The sequence below is a fragment of the Carlito syrichta genome, unplaced genomic scaffold (genome assembly GCF_000164805.1).
Source record: "Carlito syrichta isolate Samal-C Ts95f unplaced genomic scaffold, Tarsius_syrichta-2.0.1 Scaffold115711, whole genome shotgun sequence".
Taxonomy (NCBI): Eukaryota; Metazoa; Chordata; class Mammalia; order Primates; family Tarsiidae; genus Carlito; species Carlito syrichta.
Window position 1 is genome coordinate 198,122 of NW_007059807.1, and position 20,474 is coordinate 218,595.

Consider the following 20,474-nt stretch of genomic DNA (forward strand, 5'->3'; position numbering starts at 1 on the left):
ATATTAAATACATGACTACATATACCAATCCCAGCTTTGGACTTGGGTTACTAGAACGCAAAACATTCACTCAGGTTGCAACAAACAGGTCAAATCATTCCAAAATTTTTCCATGGGAAAAAAACCACAAGGAGTTATACTAGAATCTTTGAGTCTAGAGAGAAAGGTATATGAAAATGTTGAAAATGCAAAAACCAATGTCTGAAGGAAAGACAGCTGCAAATATCAACATATTTCTGGAGTTGTTATGGAAACGACATAAATGCAGTTGTTTTACCTGTTTTCCCGAACAATGTATGTGGTGAGTAACTGCAGCAGTTGCCGATTTTCTTGAATGATATCCAGCTGATCAGAATCTTTTGGGGGTGATGTAGTCATGCGGGTGAGCCAGGCCTGCAGACGCACAGGTTCCACACAAGCCAGTTGTGCCAGAGAGCCACATAAGTGCAGCAGGCTTGGGTTAGGGCTCTTCTCAGCTAGAAACAGACCAGGGTCAGTGAAGAAGGGCAAGGGAAAGGGAAGACATGGAAAAACTGTGAGCCAAGAAAGGGGAAAGGGTTTCAAGCAAGTTTTCAACTTCCTTCCAAACTTTCTCTGAGGGATTCTCTCCACTTGTTAGCATTTTCATGCTGTAGTTAAACTCAGGCAGAAGATATGCACAGTATTAGGCAGACATCAAAGTTCCCATAAGAAGATTACTAAAAGCTGTCACTCACTCAGCTGGAAGAGTTTGGTGAAGAATTTCAAAACTCGGTTACAGAATTTAGCAGAGAGGTTCTCATTGGCTGTTGCCATCATGATCTGCACAAGTTCTCCACTGGGAGGCAGGAAGGGGGAGAAAATGGAAGAATCACATTAAGCCTCACATAAAAGGCATCCATTTCTATTTCTTCACAATCTCATCTCCTCTAGGGAAAATGGTCACTTAAAAGTCAACAACAGAAGGTGTTCTTAAAATCAACCCCTTCATCAATAACCCCAAAAAGTCAGTAGTCAACCTGAGTCCTCTCCAAAGTCCAGACACTTAAGTAGGTCTTAAGTATTCCCTGAGAAAAAAAATCTTAAATCAACATATATAGCTCCTTGCTTTCAGGAGGCATTCAGAAAACGTTCACTGAACAAAGTAAAGCACTGCTCACCTGTCAGAGAAAAAATCTTCCATAGCTTTACGAGCCTGACTGCTTTCCAGCTGCTTTTCCAAATATTGAAGACATTCCTCCAAGATGGATTCATCCAGTCCACTGAGGTCCAGAAGGAAAACTTGATTACCAGTATTAAGACTTGTTTCAATGTCCTCCTCATACTAATTTTTAAAAATTTAATTTGTTTGACCTTGAGGGCAACGTTCAGTTTTGCTTTGTCAAATCTTAGCATAAAGCCTGGCACACAATAGGTGTTCAACAGATGTTTAATAAACTAACGGCAGCACTTCAATTTTATTTTACTGTCCTCTTTCCTAGGAAATTAAACAGCAAAGTCACCTAAAGCTCGGAGTCCTAATACAGATCTACCAGTGATTTTGAGGGAAAAACACTTTGGACAAATCATTTCTGCACAGTTAAATTGCCTCAAATTCCTTATCTGTTTAAAAATAAAAAAGTAGTACTTGATGAAAAGCTGGACAACAAACAAGAAGATAGGAAATCTCAATACTCAAGCTCTTCATTTGTATAATTCTCAGTGAGCTGAAAATGCAACATGACTGTTATTTATGGCTTATCTACAGAAACAAGGCCTAAAGCATCGACTGCCTAACTCCACAGACCACCCATTTCAGAGGCATGTTCTCAAAAATATTAGCAACTAATTTAATCAAGCACCTCTGCACACATTATCACATTAAGTACAGTATTTTATAATCATTTGCTAAACTCTTTCAAGTCTCCACATCTGAACATTTAAGGCTTCTATTTTCTTAATGTTTATCTCTAAAAATTAATTGTAAAAGAAGATTCCAAATAACTTTTCACACATTTCCACATGAATGCAAAATGCACACAACTACAGAGTTCTCTGTTGAAAAGCACAATAACAATAAGCTATTAATTAATGACATAAAGGCAGCAGTGTTGGTACATTTCACTGACGGCAGCATAGGTCACAGGAACCTAACTATCCTCCAGCAGGCTCACCTATTGGGATCTGCATGATTGGCCAGAATGTTGTAACAACCAGTGATCAGCTTCTCATAAACACGAGCCAAGAACTCATCAGACTCTGCAGGGCCCAAGATGCGTTCCAGGGAATTGCTACTGATCTCAGCGACACTCTCAGTACTCGACTCCAAAAGAAGAGGTAGCAGGGTCCGAATTACCTGTGGTGGGTTCATCTCATCTGACCAACTTCAGCAAAGAAATTGAAACCAAGTTAGTGAATAGACTCCTCCAAAATGCTGTAAGGCAGGTACAGGGTAATGCAATTACTTATTGGGGTAAGGGATTTTATTCCAGTCTTCTTTCCCTTGATTGTTGTTTTATACATAGGTATAATCATACAATTTCATATTCTTTTTCAATATTATATCAGAAACCAAAAATATTTCCATTTGAAAAATCCATTTATTAACATTTAAAATTAATGAGATTTATTTTATAATATCCAAAATACAAAATTAACTAAAACCTAAGCAAGTAATCCATCCCAGACTAGCTTTCTATAAGAACTGCCAGGAGTCTAACCAGGTGTGGTAGCTCACACCTGTAATCCCAGCACTTTGGGAGGTGGAAGCAAGAGAATTGCCCGAACCCAGGGGTTTGAGACCAGACTGAGCAACTTGGAGAGACCTTGTCTCTACAATAAATCAAAAAAATTAGCTGGGTGTGGTGGCATGCCTGTGGTTCCAGTCACTTGGAAGGCTGAGGCGGAAGGATCACCTGAGCCCAGCAGGTAGAAGCTGTAGTGGCTGTGAGTGTGCTACTGCATGCACTCCAGCCTGAGCAACAGAGTGAGACTCCAACTCAAAAAAAAAAAAAAAAAACTGCCAGAATCTGGATTACTTTTAAAACAATGTGATATATGACTTTACCTATAACTTATGTACTAGAAGACAAAATAGTCCCTCCATTGGTCTGCACTCATCCCTACAACAGCAGAGTCTAACTCCCACAGTCATTCTGAAGAAATATTATGAAATAATCTGTCGTTACCACTTTAAAATTCAAACCCAGCTGGGCAGGGTGGTTCATGCCTGTAATCCCAGCACTTTGGAAGGCCGAGGCAGGAGGATTGCTAGAGCCCAGGAGTTCAAGACCAGCCTAGGCAACATAGCGAGACCTTATCTACACATACACACACACACACACACACACACACACACACACACACACACAACACAAAAAATTAGCTGGGCACAGTGATGTGCATCTGTATTGCCAGCTACTTGAGAGGCTGAGTCAGAGGGATCACCTAAGCCTAGCAGATTAAGGCTGCAGTGAGTCGAGATCATGACACTACACTCCAGCCTGGGTGACAAAGACCTAGACTCAAGAAGTAATAATAATAAAAATAAAATTTAAACTCAAAGTACTTCCAAATTGCAATATAGTTTAAAGCTAACATTCTTTTTCTGAAAAACACTACAGAAAGAGGAGGTAATCTGTTGTCCTTCAGATCAGAGATAAAGATCCTTCTAAGTAAGTATTCATACTTTAAAGCAACAGGTTCTCTTTGCTAAGCAAGCATACAACAAAAGCATTATGACAAAGTCACAATCTCATTGAACCTTTTAGGTACAATATAATATAGATATAGAGAGTACTGAATGGTGCAGCTTTCAACTATATTTGACAGTATCACTGATTTTCAATGCTTCTGGACTCCCTTAAAAAAATATGTATATAAGCAAGAGAGACGTAAATAATAGAAAGTAATTTACTCTAACAACTATACAAGCAGATAATAATTCTATGACTATATACTAGGTACTCACACAATAAGATCTCCAGTCAACCTCACCAGTGAGAGGAGGGTGTGTTTCAGGGAAGCAGCCAGAGGCAGACTTTGGCCACAAAGAGTTCCCAAATGTGCAGCCTGCACAGCACTGATATAACTCTCTGAAGGGATGGTGTCATTGGCAAAGGCATTACGCTGGAAGGAAGCAGAGCAGAAGTTAAAGACTGAATAAACCATCTAGCCTGGATAAAATTCTCACATGGAAAAAAAAAACAAAACTAAGACTTCATTGAGCTTTATAAACAATGGCCTCTACTCAGCATATAACGTTATTCATCCTGGGAAGGAAAGTGGGGTAGGGGGAAGGAAGTGGTCAACAAATCTTAATTAGTACAAAGTTAATAGTTAAATACAACAAATAACCAATACCTCTTTCAAATCATTAATTGGAATATAATGTAAAATACTGTATTTAAAACTGCTATTTGTCTGTAATGATTAAGAAGGACCTGAATTTTGCAAAGCCTCTGGTCTCCATTACAAAGATTATAATTATCTCTGGACTCTGAGTGGTATAAATAGAAGTCATAACCACAAAGCAGGGATAACAAGATAATAATACTGAGCTTTTCCAAAGAACTTTGGTAACAGAATAATCTGTTACTAGAGGTAGTTTGAGTAGAGGATACACGAAGATCAACTAAACTGATGAAAGATTCAAATAGTATTGAAAAGCCTAGAGAACTTAAAAGCAATCCTATAAAATTATAACAAAAGGAGCAGGTTCTCAACATACAACCTACAAAGGAAATCAAGTTAACATGTATTGAGAATTTGTGTGCCACATAATGTGCTAGGCAATTTACATTTAATACGTTTAACCACATGATAGTATTTCACAGGTGAAGAAATTGAGGCTCAGAGAAATAAAGTGGTTTATCCTCTGGTAATATGGACTTCTAAGCAAAAGGACCAGATGAGAACCACTTAAATAATTAAATGCACTATTTACTGATTCAGTTATAGCCAATATTACTGCCATATATGAAGATCTTCTGGCAGCTAGTTTAGGCCTAATTCTTTGGGCTTATGGAGAGAACACAGAATGACTAGTGCTCAGCATTCCTACTCCTAAAACAGACAGGGACGCACCCATGATCCAATGTTGGGAAACTCATTGGTATTGATGTTGTTCCAGGACTCACACACAGCCTGCACCGATGATGGCAAATTCTGAACCAATGTTGGACCTGGAGGCGACAGAAGGGAAAAGGAACCATCACAAGAAGGAAGGAATGACAAGAGCATTTTAAAAGCCATGCCCAAATGCAGAAGGAAACACTACAGCCCAGGCTGTCAAAATAATTAGTAAGATAGCTTAGATGGATATTTCAATAGCAGTACTATGTCCAAAAACCAGCTAATTGCTTAATAGCTAACAATCTCAACTGTAAGGTTTTCATTTCTCATCATATTAACTTTCTAATCTTGCAAGTAAAGAAGACAACTGAAAATAAGATGCAAAGAGAGGGTGAGTCATTGCAAGTCAGGCTAAAATCACCAATAAACATCTGCTCTCCTTCTATAAATAGGTATTGCTTTGATCTCCTTAAGACAGATCTTGAGGGCAAGGATCATAGTGCACACAAAGAACAGCATTCAGTGAAGTAGTACTAAGTGAAACTATCTGAATATTAAATGACTCAAGCTTGAAATTAAGGAAAATACAAATAGCTGTAAATTTTAAAGGGTCACTACTGCACTCAACTTCAATCCTACTCAAGTCCTTTGATTTTCCATCCTAAATTTCTACCAGATCACTCCTAACAAAAGAAAGAGATTTTTCCAAGCATGACGTAGTAGTTTGCTAATCATCCTAATCTCTATAAACGAAAAGAACAAAAATCTGTGCTAAAAACAAAGTAGCCTAATGCTTTGGAACCAAAAATCTTGGTTTGGATCCCAAGTTCATCACTTACAAGATGTAGGACTTGGAGCTAATAACTCCCATAAGCTTCAGTTTCCTGATGAATAACACTTCATAGGGTTATTGTGAAGAGCAAAACAGATAAACCTATATAAATGCTTGACACACCAAAAGATTCCAATAAATGGTAAAAGCCAGTAGACAGGTAGAGAGGAAAGGAAGTAGTAGCACTAGTACTGTTCAAAAGCATATTCATTCACTTACCCAGAGTGTTTGCCTTGCACCTGCTAGAGCCAATAGCCAAAACAGCAGCAAAACCTTGCAGTTTCTCCTTGGAAGGTTTTTCAGTTGTGCCCTCTTCATTAAAGTTCTGCAGCAAATAGGCTCTGAGGGAAAATATAGAGGGATCGGTGAAACTGTAGCAATCTTGTCCCATGAGTTAGGAGAAACTAACCCTAGACAAGTTGAAATACCTGAATTGCATTTCCTAATCTATTAAATATAGTTGAGAGTGCCTGCACTTTTCTGGTCTCATAAGAATTCCAGTATTGCAAGGAATATCCTATCCCCTGAGATGCTCCCAAAGCATGATTCCATGAAAAGTAAGTCTGAAAAACAGACTCCTACCTCCACAGATTGGTAATGTGTAAAATAAAGGCTCTGACAACTGTATTTTTTCAAACGAAACAAAATCATTTAATTTACCCAACAATTCCCAAAATTGCTTGACCAGGAATGGCTATTAATAGTTCAATTTAGAAAGCACTGGGCTAATAGTGCTTTCTATTAGACCAGATTAGAGCCTATAAATTCCCACAGGACAATGACTTGGTCTGCTTTGGCTACTGCTATAATCCTAGCACCTAGAAAAGCACCTGGCACACAGCAGGCATTCCTTTTTTTTATTTATGTTTATCACTCATACATGCTTAAAAAATTTGCCTCACACAACAGCCCTCTCTCTACTACAAGACGATCACACTAAAAGACAAAACTAGTTAAGTTGTACAAAGGACCAGCGCTTTTAGCATAAAGCCTCATAGAACAGGAGATGGACAGTGAGCTCCTACAGGGACCAGACAAAGTAAATAAGTTTAAGAGACATGTGAGCATTACTACAAGGGGATACCACTTCTCAGCTTCACTCTATTACTGTCATTTTGAGAAATCAGTTCCAGTTTTGCCTGTTCTTCCAATTTAAGAAAAGCCAGAAATCTCAACTTGCGAATAATCTCCCAATTTTTATATACTGAAAATAGATTTTAAAATATTTAAGTACCATACATATCAAAATCTACAGGGCATGCAATTTGCAATGTTTGTTATAAAAAGAGTTGAACTTCAAAATAATCTCTAACTTACTCAGAACTCATTCTAACTACCTACACATAAAATTTAGACTATTTAAAGAATTTCAACTCAGTTAATAACAGAATTGACAGTGTTAAAAAAATTACATTATCTTACTTTGTATCCTACAAGCAAAATGCTAGAAAACATTGTTTTAATTATACAAATTAAACTTCCTCCTAACTCCTCCTGTACTATTTGAAAATGCCCTCATCAGGTACCTTCATAGTAGAGAAGAAAACATTATACCAAGGAAGGGGGTTGAGGGGGAAGCCTAAGCTGATAAAAAAGAAAAAAGTAAAATTCTGAGTCACTGGGGGATCTGCACAGGGTGAACAGTACATGTACATCTCCAGGCTGGCAGTTCGTCACACCTAGTGAATGAAGCATAGGTGTCAATGAGTTGTAGTGTGGCTGGGAGTAGGTTCTTGGTGATCTCAGACGATTTATGAGGGTCAGTCTCAGCAGCCATCTTAGAAAAATGCTCATCCAAAGAGACCTGGACCTTCGAGATGGCAGCATCAAGGGTGTAGATGGACTGCAGACTGGGGATTTCATGCAGCTGCAAGATCGTGGTACAGTCGATACTACAGAAGGATGAGATCTTAAAAAACACCCAAGACATTAATTAGTTGTGGCAAAAGCCTGTGGAAGAAGCCAAGTTCTATCATTATGGTTCTAACACTAACATACCTGTCGAGCAAAGTATTCCTCTACAATTTCAACATCATATTTCACTGAGCTACATTTGGTAGATGCCAGTTCTATGAGAGAGCCAGTATGTTCAGCCTTCATTCCCTGTTTAATAAGGTGATCCTATTTGGGCAGCAAGAAAAACATTTTTAAGAGACCAATCCAGACGGAGTCCAAAGCTTTTGTATCTTTAAATGGAAAAATTCCCATAAGCACAGAGAACACTAGTTTTGAATACCCTTAGCAGCAAACTCTTGTGTTCTACTGTGGTACCTTTATCCAGTTGACATAGGAGCTGATTCGGAGGCGGGAAGACCATCGCAGAGTATGTAAGATATCACATTCACTCATCTCAGGTGAGTTCATGGCCAACTGGTTCATGTAAGTCTTTGATGGTGGCAAAATTCCTAGGATCCTCCACAGTATCAAGAAGTAATACTGAAGGGCACAGGCCTCCTAGAGGAAGCAAAAGGAGCACAGAGGTAGCACTTGGTATTGCCTCAAGTTCTCCCTAACAGTAAGAACTGCTCCTAATACAATCACTTTTGAAAGTAGAGTTGTGGCCAGGCGTGGTGGCTCAAGCCTGTATTCCTAGCACCTTGGGAGGCCAAGATGAGGGAATTGCCTGAGCCCATGGGTTCAAGAATAGACTGGGCAACTTGGCGAGACCTCATCTCTACAATAAATTTAAAAATTAGCCAGGCATGGTCGCGCGTGCCTGTAGTTCTGGTTACTTGGAAGGCTGAGGTGGAAGGATCGCCTGAGCCCAGCAGGTCAATGCTGGGGTGGCTGTGAGCATGCCACTGCACTCCAGCCTGGGTGACAGAGTGAGACTCCAACTCAAAAGAATCAATAAACAAATAAAAGTAGAATTGTGTAGCAGAATTTTCAACTGAGATTTGGCCCTCAAGTCTGCTCTCCAAACCTTTTCTTTTTACCAATAATTTACCAATTAACCAAAAGAGAGTAGGTCATTCTGCTTGGCAGAGCCTCAATCAGCCAGCCCTTTCTGTGGCCTGAAATTGCTATTATGGCTTCTAGAAATACAGAGACACATTCACAGGCCCATGGAAAAATCTCAAGTATGAGACTTTCAATATCACATATCAACTAGCATTCACAGGAGATATACCACTTAGGAGCCTATTAACTCTCTAAGTCACATTTCTCTCAATACTAGCCCAAAAAAATGCAAAAATGATAAAATTATCTCTAGGGTGAACATAACCACCCAGACTACCCAGAAATACTGAAGTATGAGTCGGTTTTGCAAACAAATATTCAATAAACTGATTAGATCTGAGAAGGAAATTTCTGACAGAAATTATCAGTTATCAAACACTGCTCAAAGTCTTCTCAGGTGTCCATGGTCTTACCAGGGCTGTTACATTCTTGTTTTCTTTCCTCCTGACTGTATCAAGCTGGGATCCAGCTGCAAGCAGGGATGTCAACGCAGTGTAAAGCCCATCATACTTGACAAGCTTGGAGAAAAGAACGTCACATGCCTAATGTCAAGAAAGAAAAAACATTTCTTTATTTTTTGAAATATTTGTCCTACTGCCTATGCACTATCACTTAGCCTCATGATTGACAAAATGTCCAATCAAATCATAGTTCTTAATTCTCCTGGCAGCAGATTCTCATTCTGGGACTTTACTCAGTTTGCTAGTCATTGTGAACACACAACTGTAGGCATTAGAACAAGAGAGTAAGGCAACTATTTTTATCCATTAAAATAATTGCATGTGACAAATGCTAACAAAGTCTTCAGAAATAAAGTGTCAGAAGTGCCAATCACCAGATAGGACAACCCTACAGCAAAAGTGCAGCCCAACAAGTGAATCTCAAAATAACATTTTTTCTTTTAAAATAAGCTCTAATCCTAATACAGACCAAATTTCTTCATTACAAAAAAGTAAGTCACTCCCTTTCCCCAAACAGGCTGGCTTTGGTGGGACTGTCTGACCAACATATAAAATGGGTTTTTAAAAATGCCAGTACCACAGAATCAAGTCGATTCAAATCATCCTCTGAGGCTTCTAGGGACAGGACACAGTAGAATCTGGGTTGTGGAACAGCATCTGAAAAGCAACATGCTGTTAAAAGAATAGTTTCATTCACAACTCTGTATAAAAGGTATAGAATGTAAAGACTAAGAAAATACTTTAAAACAAGGTTTCTCAATCTTAGTAATATTGACATTCAGGGCCAGAAAACTCTTTGGTGTGAGAAGGTGTTCTGTGCACTATAGGAGATTTAATTGTATCTCTGGCCTCTATGCACTGAATGCCAGAAGCACCCCCAGTTACGACAACGAAAAACATTTCTAGATAATGTCAAATGTCCTCAGGGGGTTAAGGGCAAAATCACCCCAGTTGAGAAACACAGTTCTACAGTTAATAAGGTGCTCTACAATCAAATTAACCAACAAATTATATTATTAGATCACACACATTAAACTTATATGCTGTTGCCCAAATACCAAAGGGGCTAACTAATAAATAATACCAAAGGGGCTCAGTCTGTAATCACAGCACTTTGGGAGGTCAAAGCGAGAGGACTGCCTGAGTCCGGGGGATCAAGACCAGCCTGGGCAACTTGGTGAGACCTCATCTCTACAATAAATCACAAAAACTAGCCAGGTGACATATGTCTGTATAGTTCCAGCTACTTAGAAGGCTGAGGCAGAAGGATCGCCTAAGCCCAGCCGGTCGAGGCTATGGTGGCTGTGAGTGTGCCACTGCACTACAGCCTGGGCAACAAAAGTGAGACTATAACTCACAAAAAAAAAAAAAAAAGAGATGATTGCAAATTCATACTAAGGTTTCCTGAAAGTTTCCACAAAATACACTTAACATCCAGTAATCTTCAAGATGAGAGTAAACACAAACTATAAATGAACACAAAAAATACTTCATCAAAAGAACAAACAATTGTTATACAAGAGAAACACTAGAGAGAATAGCATGTTCACATTATTTTCAGAATAGTATGCCAAGACCCAAAAGGAAAATTTAGCTTGTGGATTAGAACCACATCCCTAAGGGAAAATGAGGAAAATTAAATTAAATCACTCATAGTGGCAAGAATCCACATACTGTAGTACCCCATGGCCAGACACAAGGATTCCTAATTCTTGTGCCTTAATTATTAATAAAATAAAGGTGGGGTATGTGAGAGTCCATTTCGAAAAATGCTTAAATCTATAAGTAATTTGCCACCTATAGGAAGTATACAAAAGCAAATGACCTAAGATCCTCTAGGAGTCTCCAAACTTCAAATTCAACCCTGCCTATGAGAATCAGTAAGTCAGTTTCTTAATGACACTCTTCTTTCTGACCTGATGAGAAATGCTTAGACCAGTTTTCTTCTACTTCTTTGAACCCATGATATAGGGGAGTGGTTGCTCGGCGGCTGTTGCTGTCCTGGGATCCACTTGCCCATCCAAAAGGAGGACTTAGCAGGTTATGCTGTACCTTTTAAAACATAAACACTTAAATTAAGAAAAAGACACAGTTACCATTTGGCTTTTCACTTAAGCATAATAATAGCTTAGTATACCAAAGCCTGGAAACTCAAAAAAACCAAAATAAACATTTAAAGATTTTTCTGTGACTACTAGAAAGCATTTTTTGGCCAGGCACAGTAGCTCATGCCTATAATCCCAGCACTTTGGGAGGCCAAAGCAGAAGAACTGCTTGAGCCCAGGAATTTGAGACCAGCCTGGGCAACATAGTGAGACCTTGGTTCTACCAAAAAGCAATTAAAAAAATCAGTCAGACTTAGTGGTGCGCTCCTGTAGTTAAAGTTACTCAGAAAGCTGAAACAGAAGGATCACCTGAGCCCAGGGGTAGAGGCTGCAGTGAGTTGTGATTGTGCCACTGCAAGCCAGTCTGGGCAACAAAGTAAGACCCCACCTCAAAAAAAAAGAGCATTTTTTGATAGAGTATAAAGGGAATAGTGCTCAATGAAACATCTTAAGAAATGCTTAACTCTTAATTGACCCTTCTTGTTTTAGATCCTTACAACAAAGAAATTTAGCAATCCATAAAATATATTGCTTGGCCATCATTCAACCATGAATAAATTCTCACTGAGGGCCAATGCTGAGGGTACTGTGTCAGACACAGGTAGAACAGAGTAATTCAAGGAAGAATGCCTGTGAACACAACCTATAATCCAGTTTTTAAAAACGCATCAAATCAAGTAACCTACATCTATCACTTCTGGCTAAATATAAACTGCAAATCCCAGTGGTTCTCCTAATCCTGACGGTAAACCTACACTGAATATCTAAAATCTGAAGTGAGCAGGTCATCTTAGCTGTGGATCATGGTAAGTCTTGAGAAGAAGAAAGTTCTCGACAACAGTAAAGCAATCTATACCTGTTCAAACAGATACACAGGGGCTTTGGAATACTGATGAAGGAGATAATCAAAGATCAAAAGGAGGCGAGCCAGAATGAGAGGCACAGAGCGCATCTGAACATCCATGTTGACGCTCAATTCCTCGATGATTTGGACAAAAAGGGTCAATATGGCCCGCCGGCCTTTCTCAGTGAAGTTGTGGAAAATGAGGAGGAGCAGCTGCAGGTGTTCTACATTCAAATCTTCTGTCTCATTGGGCACCACTCCTTGCAGGGCATTCTGCTTCATTGTAGACAAAAACCTGTCACAGAGAAAAAGAGAATATGTCTGGTGGGAAAAAGTCAGAACATTTCCCGAGAGTTATAACGTCAAGCACTAGAAGAGTTAAACTTCCTAAACCCAGGCACTACGATAACAGATTAAGGAAGCAAAATGCCACATAGTAAAGAGAAGACAAAAAACTAAATTCTGACAAAAAAAAGTCAGATCTGGCCCAAAAACATTTCCAAGAACTCTTCAGCTCCCTCACTGTGGCTGTAGGAATGTTAGTGTCCACCCACCCATTTGTGACAGTGGGAAGAACCACAGGCTCCTCCAAAGGTGCTGGTGGTGTCACTTTTTGATTAGTAAACCTGGGTAGGTAGAACCAATTCAATTACTTTTCCCTAAATTTGATTCCATAATATAATGCTAATTGTGAGAATTTACACAATAGGGTTAAATCACTGCATGATAATAGCCCCAAACAACTCAACAGACTCTAAAGCAATTAAAAAAAAAATTGAATAGTATAAACTATTCAAAGAACTTGTCAGAAGAGCTTTTATATAAAAAAAAGGGATGAACGTAGCCAACTGTCTGAAAATATTCTGTTTCCACTGCCTTTGGCTATTAGGAAAGAGATTTGTGTTTTAATAAGGGTTTCCCTCACTGCACCCCTACTATCCTTCCAGTCTTTTTAAAAAATTCCACTAGGAAAAATACAGTGGGTCTTTGGCATTCAAGGAGGTTTATAATTCCTCAAATCCAGCATTAGAGTTATTTGATCCTAGAATGGGGAATAGAAAGCAAAGCCTTTTAGGAAAACAAACTGCTTTGAAGACTTCTAACCATGTAAACAAAAATGGCAAATACAGGTCCATCTAAAGAGGATTTAGATGATTAATCTGAGCTTCCCCCAAGGGAAAAAAAAAAAACGCTTTAAAATTTGTCCAAAAAGACCACAAGTCCCTCTAAATGGTTTCATGTTGAAAGCAAAACAATCAAGGACAGAGTTGGCTTCCCTGCTTCGTCTTTCAAAAAACCAGGTCAGGATAAGATTGGTTATGTTCAGAACTCACGTTCTAATAATCATAACCAAATTCCCCATGTGCTATACAAGAAGACTCTGTTCCCAAACCATAGTTCACAAACTTTTATGTGTGTTTAATAGCACATCTTCCCCCAACTCCCCCATCACTCTTTCACTCTCTCCATTCTAAACACAATCATCACAGTAACGTCTCAAAGTCACAGGTTAACTACCAAGAAGTCAAACAAATAAAAAAGGAAATAACCTGCTTTACAGACCTTTTCTTGAAGACATCTTACCTGTCCCAAACTTTAAGGCATTCAGGGACGTCAGGGTCACCTTGAGTACTGGCTTTATGTTGCCAGATAAGCAGGAGGCGTGAAAGCACAGAGAGGCTTTGAGGGTGAATGTACAAGGGCCAAGGGCCCTCAGAAAAAGGAGCAATTCCCAGCTGCAGCAGCAGTGTGTTCTGACATGAAAGACATGCAAGAGACCATTAGGAAAAATACATGGGACAAGGCCAAAGAGTTACTCATGTTCTCCAAAGTTCAGTATTTTAATAATAGACAGAACTTTAAAGAAAGAAGGACCTAGAAATTCAGATTTAGGAGTTTGGAAAAAGATCATATAGGCCAACAAATGAGAAAAATACAAGTAAAAAAAATACTGATCTAGCCCCATTAACATCTACAGTTAATTAATATTAGCTATGGGTTTCTGAAAAAAGAGAAAGGTGCTAAGAAAGCAAATCAAGATAATTTTCTAAATGGACAGAACATGAAAAGTGCCTTCGAAAGAAAACTTCTTGAACAACTGTAATAGCCAACAGTTTTTCTTTCATGCAGTTACATAATATAATTAGCAACCAAAAGGGGAAGATCAACAACTTATATTAACAGTATCAGCACAGAAATGTTGCCTATAAGATGTCAACACACCCAGAACTAATCAAGGCCGTTCTTTACCTCTAGATATAGCACGTTTTTCAAATGAGCTTCAATGTCAGCTCAGTTAACTAAGCTGCAATTTATCTTCTCTAACACATACACACAAACTGAGCAGGATGCCAATGCCAGACAAATGCCTGCTTTCTTATTTGGCTTCAGAAAACACAAGCCATGGTTACTGCAGGATGTAGGATAAATTTCTAAGTCTGCCAAATTAAATTACATCCTCAAGGATCCACTCCTTGGCAATGAATATTACTCAAAATGTTGCTGACCTCAAGAGCAGTTCCCAAGCATTGGGCAGTTACCACAGGCTGAAATGATCACTGGGCATACACTGTCCTCACACTGAATGTTTAGGGCAGTGACAAGAGTGTTATGTGCTCCATGTCACTGAGAAGAGAGGGTAAAGAACATGACCAAGGTCATAAGGTCACTAAGTGAAGACAAGTTTATCTCTAAAACAATGTTCTTAATCACTATGCTCAGCACAGCCATGAATGACTTCTCAATTCCTGACTCTAATGAAACAATTTAAACAAGGATAAACCTACCTAAGCTACTTCAAAAATATTAACTGTAGCACAATTCTAATAATGGAAAAATCAGGAAAAAAAATCTAAGTATGCAAATCAAGGGACATGAAGCCATAAATACAAATGATATGTAATATGTATTCCTTATCATGCTACTTCTACAGTATTTTTTAAGTGAAGGCATTTGTTTTCATTTTTGTGTCACGTTTTTAGGCCTCGGAGTCTTAAGAGATGAGCTAACATTCCACAGGAACCTGCTCTTTTCCTTCCACTCCAATTCTCATCAGCTCTCAGTGAGGTAACTGCCTTTCCAGGAAGTAAAAACAGTATGTATGGCAGCAAATCCCTGCCTGAGTCATTCCTTCCTGCCCTCCTTTAATGCTGGCATTCCTGAGGGGTTAGCCTCAGCCTTCTGCTCCTTTGTTGGCTTCCATCTATCTCACTGTTTCTTTTTCTTTTTTTTTTTTTTTTTGAGTCAGAGTCTCACTCTGTCATGCAGACTATAGTACAGCAACATGCTCACTGCTACCCTAGCCTTGACCTGCTGGGCTCAGATGATCCTTCGGCCTCAGCCTTCCAAGTACCTGGAATTACAGGTGTGTGCCACCATGCCCAGCTAATTTTTCTTGATTTATTGTAATGACAAGGTGTCTCCAAGTTGCCTGGGCTGGTCTGGAACCCCTGGGCTCAGGCAATCCTCTTGCTTCTGCCTCCCAAAGTGTTGGGATTACAGGCATGAGCCACTGCACCCAGCCTCACTGTTTCTTACTACTTCAACAATTGCCCCTTTGTGGCTGATTCCCAAAGCAATATTATCAATCTTAATTTTTTAACTCCTGAATTTCAGACTCACATTCCTAATTATTTTCTAAACAATAGCACCTCAAAACTTTACCATATTTAAAATAAACTCTGAGAACAGTGGCTCGTGCCTATATTCCCAGCTACTCAGAAGGTTGAGGTAGGAAGATCGCTTGAGGTCAGGAGTTCAAGACCACCCTTGACAACAAAGCAAGACACCATCTCTAAAAAACAAAAAAAATTTTTTAAAAATTAGCCAGACATGGTGTTGCACACCTGTAGTCCTAGCTACTTGGGAGGCTGAGGCAGGAGTATCCCTTAAGCCCAGGAATTCAAGACCAGCCTAGGAGATATTGCAAGAACCCCATCTCTAAAAAAAATGAATAAATAAAATAAAACCTAATCTTTCCTACCCACAAACCAACCCTCCTTCAAGCTCCCCTGTTTCTACTAATAACACCAGTCTCATTTGCATTTGAAACCCAAGTAACACCAAAGACTCCTTCCTTTCCATGCCCTCCACCCACTCAAATAACCTCCCATGGTCTCTGCAGTATGTCCTTTGTCTATTCCATAACTCCCTCCTGCTCACAGTCCCACATTGATTCAAGTTAGCATACTTTTTCTTAATGAATGAACGAACAAACTTCAATCATAATACCATTAAATAATAACATAATTATAAGGATAGCAGCTAATATTTAGTAGGTTTGAGTACCAGTGTCAAACATTATTTCTGTTTTACATTTTTTTGTGTGGTGAAGTATCATTACATACAATTTACCATTTTAACCATTTTTACATGAACAATTCTGTGGCATTAAGTAAAATACATTATTGTACAACTTTGACTACTATCTACACCTCCACAACTTTTTCTTCTTTCTTAAGTGAAACACCATACCCACTAAATATTAAGTCCCCATTCTTCCCCACAGTTCCTGGTAACCATTCAACTTTCTGTCTCTATGAATTTGACCTGATAAGTGCCTGATAAGTAGATTCATCCAGGACTTTCTTTGTCCTTTTCTGACTGACATATTTCACTTAGCATATTTTCAAGGTTCACCCATGTTGTAGCATGTGTCAGAATTTCCTTCCATTTTAGGGCTGAATAATATTCACTATATGGACGAACCTCATTTTGTTTATCCATTCAAACATCAATGGGTACTTCGGTTGCTTCCACTTTTTAGCTATTGTGAATACTACTACTATGAACATGGGTGCACAAGTATTTGTTTAAGTACCTGCTTCCATGTCTTTTGGATATATAAGTAGAATTGCTGGATCATATACAAAAATATTATTTTTTTGAGATGGGGATCTCACTGAATTGCCCAGGCTGAAATACAGTGGCTATTCACAGGTACTATCATAGTAGTATTCACAATTGTAGCATATTATAACCTCAACTCACAGGCTCGAAAAATCCTCTCGACTCAGTCTCCTAAGTAGCTGGGGCTATAGGCATATACTACCGTATGTAACTCTACATATAATTCTTTGTGGAATTGCCATACTAGTTTTCACAGCAACTGTACCATTTTACATTCCCAACAGCAATGCACAAGGATTCCACATTCTCACCAGCACTTTTCTCTTTTGATAATAGTCATCCTAAATGGTATCTCATTGTGGTTTTGAGTCAGGCACTACTTTAAATACTTGTCATGTCCTAATTCATGTAACAGCCACTCATGCTCTGGACCTCCATTTTCTCCAAGGCCCATCTTACTACCATACTAATCTTATAAAAGCACAGCCCAGTGGCTCTTTCCTATCTCAACTCCTCCATAAGGATTTCAAGATTCCTTAACGAATTGTCCCAAACTATGCCATCCTCTCTCTGCCAAAGCAAATCACTTTTTGTACCCTCTTTAGTACCTTACCTACTTTGCTGTTGCTCTTCCCTTCTCTACTTGGTATTCTAACACTATCCACCCTTTCTACTCTAGACACACATCACAGCTTCTCTGAAATCCCACCTGCACACTCCCATCGCTCTCACTCTATTCTCCCTTCTTTCAACTACCACTCAACTTTCTCCATTTGGACACTCAGCAGATTCTGTTCCAGCCTGGGCAACTTGGCGAGACCTTGTCTCTACAATAAACCAAAAAAATTAGCCAGGCATGGTGGCACACGCCCATGGTTCCAACTACTTGGAAGGCTGAGGCAAAAGGATCACCTGAGCTCAGCAGGTCATAGCTGCGGTGGCTGTGAGCATGCCACTGTACTCCAGCCTGGGCAACACAGTGAGACTCCTACTCAAAAAAAAAAGAAAAAAAAACAAATTCTGTCAAATTAGGTATGTGTATAGCTGCCAAACTCTGCTCTCAGACAACTGGGATTTTGCTTCAGCTTTGATTACGTCATAGAACTTACTCGAGTACTTTGTGCCTACTAGGTGCTAATAAATATTTATTAAAGGAAGTATCTAGGAAGACAGCCTCCCAATAAGAAATATTCTAAAACTCTAGTGATCCCAAAAAGAACACCTCAGCTAGACAGCTTTATTAGACAAAACTAAAAGAAAGAACAGAAGGGTCAAGTCAAGCACATCTCCCCTCACAGACTTTCAGCAGGAAGTCCACTTGCCAAGATGTTCAAAAATCATTAGTAAGTAAATTTCAATTTCTTCTCTAAGTAGTGAATGGGCCTACTAGTCTACTGAGAAACATAGTCCTTTATTGCCCCAACAGTTGAAGATAATATTTAAGGAATAATTCCTATCTGTTTATTTTCACAGACCGGGGTACATTTTATTAAGTTTCTTTAGAGGGCTGGGCTCAATGGCTTTGGGAGGCCGAGGTGAGTGGATTGCCTAAGTCCGCAGGTTTGAGACCAGCCCGGGCAACTTGGCAGGACCTCATCTCTACAATAAGTCAAAAATTAGCTGGGTGTAGTAGCGCAGGCCTATAGTTCCGACTACTTGGAAGGCTGAGGCAGAAGAATCACCAGAGCCCAGTAGGTCGACGCTGGGGTGGCCATGAATGTACCACTGCACTCCAGCCTGGGCGACGGAGTGATTCCAACTCAAAAAAAAAAAAAGTTTCCTTAGAGGACACTATGAGTGTGTCTTGCCACATAAGTATTGAGGCTTTGTACTAATGTTTTCTTTGGAAACAACATCCAAGGTAGGGGACTTAATGGCAGATATTTTACACAGCTGTCCTTCATTTTCTTCCATCATGGCAAACAAATTTGGAGGAAAAATTTAAAGTTCCATGTTTAGAGATAGAATAAAAAGGGAAATTTGAGGATTTCCTTTTCTATAATGTTAGTAGCTAAGGGCAACCAGGCTGCATGTCCACAAAAGGGCTGTAATTACTTTTTTCTTGCTAGGAAGATAACGTCATTACAACTGACTTAAGAACTCCCTATTCTCTAGAGAAAAATATTTCTTCCCTATCCTCACACAAGTTTAGGCAGGAAAAGATCAAGTCTATGAACTTTGAAACTTCCCTGAAAAAACATAGATCTAAAAAAACGCTGACATCTTGGGCAGTATACTTTGACCTTATATAATCTAAGAAGGTACTGCAAGAAATATACTAACCGAAGTATTTCCCTTTCTTTTTCTTAGATAGGTCAACAATTTATATGACCTCTGCCAAAATAAAACTTTTCATGTAGTAGGAAGTAAGTAAAAATGGGTTTTATAACCATCCTTTTAACAAATAAAAGAAATGTCTAAGCAACTTCTCAAACAGTGTGGGATTATGAAAACCAATTTCAACCTCTTGAAATAGCTTCCTGGATTTTGTCCCTTTGGGAGCAACTGACAAACCCATGACTTATATCTTGATTCTAAGAATTCATTGAAATAATCTTAAGAGCAACAAATTAGCCGGGCTCGGTGGCTCAGCCTATAATCCCGTGCCTTTGGGAGGCTGAGCTGAGTGGATTGCCTGAGCCCGTGGGTTCGATACCCGCCTGGGCAACTTGGCGAGACCTCATCTCTACAATAAATCAAAAAACTAGCTGGGAATGGTAGCACATTCCTGTAGTTCTAGCTACTTGGAAGGCTGAGGCGGAAGGATTGCCGGAGCCCAGCAGGTCAAGGCTGCAGTGGCCAGGAGCGGCCACTGCACTCCAGTCTGGGTGACAGAGTGAGACTCCAACTCAAAAAAAAAAGAGTAACAAATTTTTCTACCAAATTAAATTCTACTGGGCAAGTAGAATATCAGGAATTACTAGGAATCTGTATTTTTAACAAACTCCCCAAGAATTCTATGTACACTAAAGACTGAGAATCACTAACTTTGACCATGTTAAGAAAGTTATTATCAAAATCTGAAATTTCCAAATGCTGGGAGGGGATGTAAATCCATATATGATCTCTGAATGTTGGTGGGAGTAAAAATTGGTGTGGCTACTCTAGGGAACAGTTTGGCCTTATCTGTTTAAGGTCACATACTCTGTAACCTGGCATCAACGCCTACTTTTACTCCCAAGGGAATCATTTGTGCATGTGTAACATGGGACATGTGTAAAGAAGATCATAGCAACATCTGAAAAGGCAATAAAATACCGGACATAATTCAAACGTCCATCAGTTGGAGAGGAAAAGAGATGAATCAACTGGTATAGTCACAAACATAATGGAATATTCAAATAAGAACTACAGAAATATGCAGCAATATAGATGAATCTTGGCAATATAGT

General features: G+C 39.2%; 1 protein-coding gene across 2 annotated transcripts in view; it reads right to left on the reverse strand.

Moving 5' to 3' along the window:
- UBR4 (ubiquitin protein ligase E3 component n-recognin 4) overlaps nt 1–20,474 on the reverse strand; it is a 139,185-nt gene that overhangs the window by 90,091 nt on the left and 28,620 nt on the right. For both annotated transcript variants that reach the window (XM_021706503.1, XM_008073544.2), the window contains exons 18-32: nt 13,819–13,988; nt 12,247–12,529; nt 11,202–11,337; nt 9,863–9,942; nt 9,238–9,366; nt 8,135–8,317; nt 7,862–7,984; nt 7,543–7,772; nt 6,083–6,204; nt 5,044–5,141; nt 3,929–4,086; nt 2,133–2,342; nt 1,140–1,241; nt 717–817; nt 278–476 (exon numbers count right to left, since the gene is read on the reverse strand). In XM_021706503.1, the coding sequence (XP_021562178.1) occupies nt 278–476; nt 717–817; nt 1,140–1,241; nt 2,133–2,342; nt 3,929–4,086; nt 5,044–5,141; nt 6,083–6,204; nt 7,543–7,772; nt 7,862–7,984; nt 8,135–8,317; nt 9,238–9,366; nt 9,863–9,942; nt 11,202–11,337; nt 12,247–12,529; nt 13,819–13,988 (2,324 nt within the window). The remainder of the gene's footprint in view (nt 1–277; nt 477–716; nt 818–1,139; nt 1,242–2,132; nt 2,343–3,928; nt 4,087–5,043; nt 5,142–6,082; nt 6,205–7,542; nt 7,773–7,861; nt 7,985–8,134; nt 8,318–9,237; nt 9,367–9,862; nt 9,943–11,201; nt 11,338–12,246; nt 12,530–13,818; nt 13,989–20,474) is intronic.